At 40.8% G+C, this 9,944-nt stretch overlaps 1 protein-coding gene across 1 annotated transcript; it reads left to right on the top strand.

Moving 5' to 3' along the window:
- Positions 1-2,563: 2,563 nt before the first annotated feature.
- Positions 2,564-4,633, top strand: LOC104999923 (zinc finger protein 2 homolog). Its single transcript, XM_010855544.1, has 3 exons — positions 2,564-2,593; positions 3,515-3,916; positions 4,001-4,633. Exons 1-3 carry the CDS (start codon positions 2,564-2,566, stop codon positions 4,631-4,633), a joined length of 1,065 nt encoding a protein of 354 aa, XP_010853846.1.
- Positions 4,634-9,944: the final 5,311 nt, after the last annotated feature.

Raw genomic sequence — 9,944 nt, 5'->3', positions numbered from 1 at the left:
CAAACCAGGGATTGAACCAGTGTCCCCTGCATTGCAAGGTGGATTCTCAACCACTGGACCACCAGGGAAGTCCCTTCCCTTTATCTGTTCCACGTCTTGCCAAGGGGACCTATGGGAAAAGTCACAGCTTTAAGCTTCAGGCAACTTATAAGACAGGCTTAGCTTTCTCTTCCTGCTTAGACTTGGAGAGGGTCTTAAAGTCCACCAAAGGACTTGGGGCTTAATCTTTCCTAGATATTTCCTAAGCATGTGCATAGCCTTGCTGATGCACACAGCCTGTTAGATCGTCAGGAATTTGTTGGGAGCTTTTCAAAGTTCCCTGTAACTGTCTAGTTCTTACTCTTCTTTAAAACTCCCAGCCCATCTTCCATTCTCCCCAAGTGAAATCAGAGCCTTAAGCATCTGGGAATGTTACTGCTGCTGCTGCCAAGTCACTTGAGTCGTGTCCACCTCTGTGCGACCCCATAGACGGCAGCCCACCAGGCTTCCCTATTACTAGCAGGTTGCAAGTATTTGAATAATGCCTTGAGGTTAAGGACTTTTTTTTTAGTCTGTTCATCTAGGCTCTGAGTAAATCAAATAGCCACACAACCCTAAGTATGGAGATTTTCTAAGGAGCTGCAAGTTTAGAAAACAAAAATATTGACTCTGTTCTATGGTTCTTTTAACAGAGCTCCCAAAGAGGTCAGACCACCTCTCTGTTGATTGCAGAGCTTCTGGCATTGGCCGCTATGCCACTGAGCTAGGGAGAGTGAAGGAATGAAATAATTCTTTTTTAAGTTTTATTTATTTATTTGGCTGCACTGGGTCTTAGTTGCGGCACGAGGGATCTTTTGTTGCATCTCACAGACTCTGTAGTTGCAGTGTACAGGCTTAGGTACTCTGCAGCATGTGGAATCTTAGTTCCCTGACTAGGGATCTAACTGCATATCCTATATTGCAAGGTGAATTCTTAACCACTGGACCCTCAGGGAAGTCCCCGGTGGGGCTTCTTAAAACAGCCTTAAAATGTCACATATCCTGTTCTCTTACCAAGGTTCAATGATTTCTCTAGACAGTTTTCCATGTGGAAAGTTGATCTCCCAAATGCTTTACTTTTGCTTTCTCTGTTAGAAGTTTGTCATCATTTTGCTCTCTGTAATGTCACAATAGTCAATCTTCAGAACCTCAAAGACCAAGTTCTTGCCACAGTTTGATGATAGTTTTTGTTATACACTGCATGGCCCTCTCATATATATCATCCCCAATTATAAGACATCAACTCTGCAAACCTCTCATCACCCATCTGGAGCAGGAAGATGAAATGAAGATAGTAGAGCGAAGAATTCACCAAGATACCTGTTCATGTGAGCACAAGGCATATATGAATGTCTTACCTACAAGATCTGTTTGGGGTGAAGGAAAAGGTGCATTATGAAATGTCAATCAGGAGACTTTAAGAAATAACCCCTTTTGTTTAAGGAGAAAGCAGAGACCCTTTGGTGTGAGCTTCCTTATATTGTTTCAGTTCATTTCAGTCGCTCAGTCATGTCCGACTCTTCGCGACCCCATGAACTGCAGCACACCAGGCCTCCCTGTCCATCACCAACTCCTGGAGTTCACCCAAACTCATGTCCATCGAGTCGGTGATGCCATCCAGCCATCTCATCCTCTGTTGTCCCCTTCTGCTCCTGCCCCCAATCCCTCCCAGCATCCAAGTCTTTTCCAATGAGTCAACTCTTCACATGAGGTGGCCAAAGTATTGGAGTTTCAGCTTTAGCATCAGTCTGTAGTTTCAGCTTTCCCTAATCTTTCACTTTTTGCCTTTCATTTCATACTTTCCTGTGCTCTGAAAGATCTGTCTTGATTTTTAATATTTACATTTCGAATCATTGTCTGATTCTTCCCATTTTGCATAGGTAATAATGGCTTGTCAACAACATGGCTTTCAATCAAGACAGAATGATTCATTAGTAAATTATGTGAAATCTTAAACCATGTAAATGTCATTGGTTTCACTGTAAATAGATTTTTCTTTCATATTGTCTCCCTAAGTCTAGGATCAATATTTGAAGAGAAATCCACATGGGGCTTACTATTTTGGTCATCATCCCACAATTTTATTTAATTAATTATTTTTTATTGGTGTAATAGTTAATTTACAGTCCTGTGTTAGTTTCTGCTGTACAGCAAAGTCAGTCATAGATATATCCACTCTTAGATTCTATTTGCATATAAGTCATCAGAGAGTATTGAATAGAGTTCTCTGTTCTATACATTCCACCATTTTATATAGAAACATGAGGTTACGTTTCCCATTTGTTTCAGATTGGGATTGGGCATTACCTGTTTTTGTCAATATATGGTCACCATGTCTTTTCCAAAACTCTTCCCTACTTTGTTCAGATGAGATGATTCTCCTTAAAACCAAACGACCACAGCAAGAACAAGGTATTTTGGAGAAATATACACTCAATGGCAAGAAGGTAAGATTCACATGGAATAATTTCTTGTCCTCACCTTAGAAGTCCAGAATTCTATAAGATAGAAAAGAACTAGAGCAGGGTTCTCCAATCCCTAGGCCATGGACTGCTACCAGTCTGCACAGCAGGAGGTATGTGATGGGTGACCCCATTGCTCACATTGCCACCTGAACTCTGCCCCCTGTCAGATTAGTGGCAGCATAATAAATATAATTCACTTGAATCATCCCAAAACCATCCCCACCCCCATCCATGGAAAAAATGTCTTTCACGAAAACCAGTCTCTGGTGCCAAAAAGGTTGGGGACTGCTAGATTATAGGGTAATCCAAGTGATATAACACTTATTTCACCAACAGAAAGCAGAAGCTACTGTTAAATTTTCATTTGAAGGAAACTCATAACTTAGCTCCAAAAATGGTTTCAGAGAATCACTAATGTAAATATTTGCATAATGTAATTAGATATTAAATGTTTAAGATATCATTCACCCTAAGGCAATTTTATCTTAAATCTGTTGAAGAAACTTTAGTGGGATCTATCTGGTGTAGCAATCTGCTTATTCAAGCTAATAAATTCAGTCAGAAACTGTGCATATTCACTGAGAAAATATGAAACTCTCATGCTAATAAAGTGCTTGTTAGACATGTCAGAATTTATGCTGGGGGAGAGTCTCAGTCATGAACATGATAAATCTCGTGATCATAATTTGTATTTTAATCATTAGGAACAAACTCTTGGAGGAAATACCATTCAGTGCAGAGAAATTGTTGAAACCTTGAGTGTGAAATCTAGCATTATTCATAATAAGAGAATTTACCCAGGCAAGAAACTCCATCGATACCCTGACTCTGCAGAAGCCCTTGGTGAATCTTCACATCTTAAGTCACATGAGAGAATTCTTCCTCAGAAAAAATCATACAACTGTGAAGCAGATGAAAATTCCTTCATCAGGAGCTCTAACTTAGCCAGCCACAAGAGACAACATACAGGAGAGGGACCCTGTGAATGCAGTGACTGTGGGAAAGTCTTAAATTCAATCTCACATCTTAAGAAGCATGAGACAACTCATATTAGAGAGAAACCTTTTGAGTGTAGTCAGTGTGGTAAAGTATTACAGAGCCATGGGTCCATTAAGTTGCACATGAGAACCCACACTGGAGAAAAACCATTCAAGTGTTATCAGTGCGGGAAATCCTTCAGCTCAAGCTCTTACCTTGCGCGTCACAAGAGAATTCATACTGGAGAGAAGCCCTATGAATGCCATGACTGTGGAAAAACCTTCCGAGATAGCTCACTTCTCAGACAGCATGCAAGGACTCATTCAGGAGAAAAACCCTACAAATGTAATCAATGCAGCAAAACCTTCAGTAGAAACGATAGGCTTACCACACACCAGATAACACATACTGGAGAGAAACCCTATAAGTGCAATGATTGTGGAAGAACCTTTAGTGTTCTCCTATACTTCAAACAACATAAGAGAATCCACACTGGAGAGATAGTCACTGAATGTAGCCTCTGTGGTAAAGCCCTAAAGAGTAAGGCATCTCTAAAGACACACATGAGGATACATACTGGAGAGAAACCTTACAAGTGTAATCAATGTGGGAAAGCTTTTAGGATGAGCTCCAACCTTACCACACATAAGAAAATTCATACAGGAGAGAAACCCTGTAAGTGCAATGACTGTGGGAAAGCCTTCAGGGATCGCTCATGCCTTAAAGAACATGTGAGAATTCACACTGGAGAAAAACCCTTTACATGTAATCAGTGTGGAAGAGCCTTCAGAGTGAAATCTTTCCTCATGTTACATAAGAAAATTCACATGAAAATGAAGTATGAATGTAAGGAATGTGGGAAAACCTTCCGTGGTCTCTTATCTCATGGGAGGCATATGAAAATCCATACCAGAGGCAAGAAACCTTTTAAGTGCAGTGAATGTGGAAAAGCTTTTAGCAGGCATGTTTCCCTTACAGTACACATAAGAACTCATACAGGGGAGAAACCCTATGAGTGTAATCAATGTGGAAAATCCTTCAGTGTAAAATGTAATCTCACTGTGCACAAAAGAATACATACTGGAGAAAAACTCTATAATTGCAAGATCTGTGGGCTCAGTTTCAGTAAACCCTTACCCTTTCAGCGTCACGAGAGAACTCATGCTCAATAAGTCCCTTTTGATGACATCCATGTAAAGTAGCTTTCAGGGAACTCTCAATCTTTAAGACATGCAACAGAACGCTAAGTGGAAAGAACTGGTTTTGAATAATGTGAGAAAGCCTCTGAATAATGCATATATGGGAGAAGCCTAAGTTATGCAATGATTGTGAGAATTTTTTTATTCATTCATTATCCCTTAGAGAATATGTAGTAATGCTGAAAGATAATGTTTTAATATCTTCAAGACTTGTTACTTGAGAAAAATAAAAACCTAATGTTTTAAGCCACCATGTTTTCTGTGTATTTGTTCTTTTGTTTTCCGTGCATATGTGTGTGTGGTGGTGATGGTGGTGGTGGTGGTGATGTGTGCTAGGTTACTTCAGTCATGTCCAACTCTTTGCAACCCTATGGACTCTGTGGTGGTGGTAGGGAGTTGTTGTTGTTGTTTTTTTCTCCCAGTCGCTGTAATCACTAACCAATATAGTCCACAGATGGTCAGTTTTTAAAAATAACTTTTACATATGGTAACAAAATTAAAAAACTATTTAGTATGGGGATATAGGTTTGATAGATATTTGTGTGCATGCTTAGTCACTCAGTCATGTCCAACTCTTTGCAAACCCATGGACTGTGGTCCACCAGATTCCTCTGTCCATGATATTCTCCAGGCAAGAATACTAGAAGAGTAGCCATTCTTTTCTCTAGGGGATCTTCCCAACCCAGGGATCGAACCTAGGTCTCCAGGATTGCAGGTGGATTCTTTACCTGCAATCACTATTAAGAGGAAGCCCCTTAGTAGATGTTTGCCTATTAGATAAAGCTCTTAAGTTGTGCTTACAAATCACCTGCGTACCTCTACATTTCTTGTCTCCTATCACGTCCTGCACGAGGTCTGTAGTGAGTCTTCCCATGAAGACTGCAGGTGGTTCAATTCTTGGAATTATGAACTTTTCACAACACATTTTGTTTATACATTTAACATATATGAGAACGAACAAATGCATGAATCTTTACAAGGTAAAATACCTCTGGGACAGGGAGGCCTGGCATCCTGGTGTGCTGCAGTCCATGGTGTCACAGAGTCAGACACAACTTAGTGACTGAACAACAGCAGAATACCTCAGTATTAACTATTGCAAGCTCTGATCAAGATAATAGAATATTAAGGGCACTACTAATAACTCTGATTCCTGCCATCGGAATGTAGGTACTCTATGGAATCATGTATTTTTAATTCTTTTTAAAAATTGAAGTACAGTTGATTTACAGTGTTGTTTTGGGTGTTCAGCAAAGTGACTCAGTAATACATATATATGTATGTTGTTGTTCAGTCGCTAAGTCACATCTGACTCTGCGTGTCTGACTGTAGCCCACCAGGCTCCTCTGTCCATGGGCTTTCCCAAGCAAGAATATTGGAATGGGTTGGCATTTCCTTCTCCAGGGGATCTTCCTGATTGAGGGATCGAACCCGAGTCTCCTGCATTGGCAAGTGGATTCTTCACTACTGAGCCACCAAGGAAGCCCATACATACATACATATATATATACATACACATATTCTTTTTCATATTCCTTTCCATTATGGTGTATTAAGTTCAGTTCAGTCGCTCAGTCGTGTCTGACTCTTTGCCAGGCTTCCCTGTCCATTACCAACTCCCGGAGTCCACCCAAACCCATGTCCATTGAATCAGTGATGCCATACAACCATCTCATCCTCTGTCATCCCCTTCTCCTCCTGCCTTCAGTCTTTCCCAGTCAGGGTCTTTTCCAATGAATTATTACAGGACATTGAATATAGTCCCCTGTACTATACAGTAGGACCTTGTTGTTTATTTTATATATATAGTAGTGTGTATCTGCTAACCCCAGTATACTAATTTATTCCTTCCTCACCCCCTTTTCCCATTCCGTAGCCATGAGTTTGTTTTCTATGTCTGAGTCTGTTTATGTTTTCTAAGTAAGTTCATTTGTGTCTTTTTTTTTTTTTTGACTGCACTGTGCAGCTTGCAGGATCTTAGTTCCTTGGCCAGGGATCAAAACCAGGCCCTAAAAAAAGAACAAGAAACCAGGCCCTGGCAGTGAAGCACAGAGTCCTAACCACTGGACACCCAGGGAATCCCCTAGAAACATGTATTTTAAAAACAACTTTGTTGAGATATAATTCACATACCAAAAAGCTCACCCATTCAAAGTGTACAATTCACTGACTTTAAGTTACATGTACTCTTGTGCCTGATATCACATGTTGTCATTTGTGCCTGGCTTCTGCTCAGCATTACATTTTTGAGATACATTTTTGCTGTTATATCTAGCCAGAGTTTATTTTCATTGTTCTATAGTTTTTCATAGAATGAATTTGTACACTATATTGTTCAACTGTTTTGGACATTTTATCTGTTTATAGCTGGGATATTTTACAAATAGTTCTGCAATATACATTCTTATACATGTCTTTTGATTCACAACTACATATTTTTGTTGGGTATGTATTAAGGATTAGGTATGGCAAGGAGTCAGACACAACGAGTGACTGAACTAAACTGAACTGATGGTAATATTTATTTCACAACTACCATGCAGTTTTCCACAATAATTGCACCAAATTTCATTCCTGCTCTCTTGCCAATATTTCACGTTGTCTCTTTTATTTGGACCATTTTGATGAGTATGTAGGGCCATATTTTGGTTTTTCTCCGTTTTAAAAACTTTTATATTGAACTACTTTTACACTAGAGAAGGACTTCCCAGATGGTGTATGGTAAAGAATCCACCTGCCAATGCAGGAGATGCTAGAGACTTGGGTTCAACTCCTGGGTCAGGAAGATTCCCCTGGAGAAGGAAATGGCAACTCACTCCAGTATTCTTGCCTGGAGAATCTCATGGACAGAGGAGCCTGGTGGGCTGCCGTCTGTGGGGTCGCACAGAGTCGGACCTGACCGAAGCGACTTAGCAGCAGCAGCCAGTATTTTTGCCTGAAGAATTCCATGTACAGAGGAGCCTCATGGGCTACAGTATGGGTCACAAAGAGACACAACTGAGCAACTAACACACGTATCTCTCAGTTAAGTTCAGTCACTCAGTCATGTCCAACTCTTTGCAACCCCATGGACTGCAGCAAGCCAGGCTTCCCTGTCCATCACCAACTCCTGGAGATTGCTCAAATTCATGTCCATTGAATTGGTGATGCCATCCAACCATCTCATCCTCTGTCATCCCCTTCTCCTGCCTTCAATATTTCCCAGCAGGACGGTCTTTTCCAACGAGCAGTTCTTAGCATCAGGTGGCCAAAGTATTGGAACTTCAGCTGCAGGATCAGTCCTTCTAATGAATATTCAGGACTGATTTCCTTCAGGATTGATTGATGTGATCTCCTTGCTGTGCAAGGGACCCTCAAGAGTCTTCTCCAGTACCACAGTTCAAAAGCATCAATTCTTTGGCGCTCAGCTTTCTTTATAGTCCAGCTCTCACATCCATACATGACTACTGGAAAAACCATAGCTTTGATTAGATGGACCTTTGTTGGCAAAGTAATGTCTCTGCTTTTACTGATGCTGTCTAGGTTGGTCATAGCTCTTCTTGCAAGTAACAAGTGTCTTTTAATTTCTTGGCTGCAGTCACCATCTGCAGTGATTTTAGAGCCCCACAAAATAAAGTCTATTACTGTTTCCATCATTTCCCCATCTGTTTGCCATGAAGTGATGGGATCAGATGCCATGATCTTAGTTTTTTGAGTTTTGAGTTTTAAGTCAACTCTTTCACTCTGCTCTTTGACCTTCATCAAGAGGCTCTTTAGTTCCTCTTTGCTTTCTGCCATAAGGGTGGTGTCATCTTCATATCAGAGGTTATTGATATTTCTCTCAGCAATCTTGATTCCAACTCATGCTTCATCCAGTTCAGCATTTCGCGTGATGTACTCTGCATATAAGTTAAATAAATAGGGTGACAATATACAGCCTTGATGTACTCCTTTCCCAACTTGGAACCAGTCCATTGTTCCAGGTAATGTTCTAACTGTTGCTTCTTGACCTTTATACAGATTTCTCAGCAGGCAGGTTAGGTGGTCTGGTATTCCCATCTCTTGAAGAATTTTCCACAGTTTGTTGTGATCCACACAGTCAAAGGCTTTAGTGTAGTCAATGAAGCAGAAGTAGTTTTTCTAGAATTCTCTTGCTTTTTCTGTGATCCAGTGGATGTTGGCAATTTGATTTCTGGTTCCACTGCTTTTTCTACATCCAGCTTGACCATCTGGAAGTTCTCGGTTCCCGTACTGTTGAAATCTGGCTTGGAGAATTTTGAGCATTACTTTGCTAGCATGTGAGATGAGTGCAATTGTGCAGTAGTTTGAGCATTTTTTGGCATTGCCTTTCTTTAGGATTGGAATGAAAACTGACCTTTTCCAGTCCTGTAGCCAATGCTGAGTTTTCCAAATTTGCTGGCATATTGAGTGCAGCATTTTCACAGCATCGTCTTATCCCTCAGAGTTTCCCAATATTAATGCAGTCAGTTTATTGGTCACTTCTTTCATAATTAGTGCTTTTTCTTATGATTTTTTTTAACCCTTCCTTGTGGCATGTGGGTTCTTAGTTCCCTGAATAGGGATTGAACCCGAGCCTTCTGCATTGGAATCATGGAATGTTAACCACTGGACCACCAGGGAAGAGCCACTGTGATTTTTTTTAAGATTGCTGGCTTATGCCTATTTTTCAGGCAACCTTGAAAAGCTTAAGTAACTATGAAATTTGTTTCCTTGCTATTTTCTTTTGTCTTCATTGCTGTGTGTGGACTTTCTCTAGTTGCAGCAAGCAGGGGCTACTCTTCATTGCGGAGTGCAGGCTCCTCACTGTGGTGGCTTCTCTTATTGCGGAGCATGGACTCTAGGCACACAGACTTCAGTAGTTGCAGCACCTGGGCTCTAGAGTGCAGACTCAGTAGTTTTGGCTCATGGGCTTAGTTGCTCTGTGGCATGTGGAATTTCCCAGACCACGATTGAACCTGTGTCCCCTGCGTTGGCAGGCAGATTCTTAATCATTGGACCACCTGGAAAGTCCCAACCTTGCTACTTCTTTGCTACAGTGATACTAACCTCGTACATGTAGACTTTAATTAAAAAAGCAGAAAATTTTCTTGTGACTTTGTAAAGATCCCATGACACATTCTATCCATCACTGAGTCTCTGTCCCTATGGGGACTAAGGCACTCTGGTTCTCTAGTCCTTTAGTGATTTTGGCTCATAGAAGGCTGGGAATTAGTCTATGGAGAAGCCCATCAGTTCCCTTCAGGTTAGACCCAAGATTCAAGAATGAGAAGCTCTGGAGGTTAGA

The sequence above is a fragment of the Bison bison genome, unplaced genomic scaffold (assembly GCF_000754665.1).
Source record: "Bison bison bison isolate TAMUID 2011002044 unplaced genomic scaffold, Bison_UMD1.0 scf7180017864365, whole genome shotgun sequence".
NCBI lineage: Eukaryota > Metazoa > Chordata > Mammalia > Artiodactyla > Bovidae > Bison > Bison bison.
The sequence above is the reverse complement of the archived record's forward strand: the minus strand, read 5'-3'. Positions and strand labels throughout refer to the sequence as shown.

Coding starts and splice junctions, on each gene's coding strand:
- LOC104999923 (XM_010855544.1), top strand. CDS start 2,564: ATGGACTGCTACCAGTCTGCACAGCAGGAG. Junction 2,594..3,514: donor ACCAGTCTGCACAGCAGGAG/GTATGTGATGGG, acceptor TCACATCTTAAG/AAGCATGAGACAACTCATAT. Junction 3,917..4,000: donor ATTGTGGAAGAACCTTTAGT/GTTCTCCTATAC, acceptor AAAGCCCTAAAG/AGTAAGGCATCTCTAAAGAC.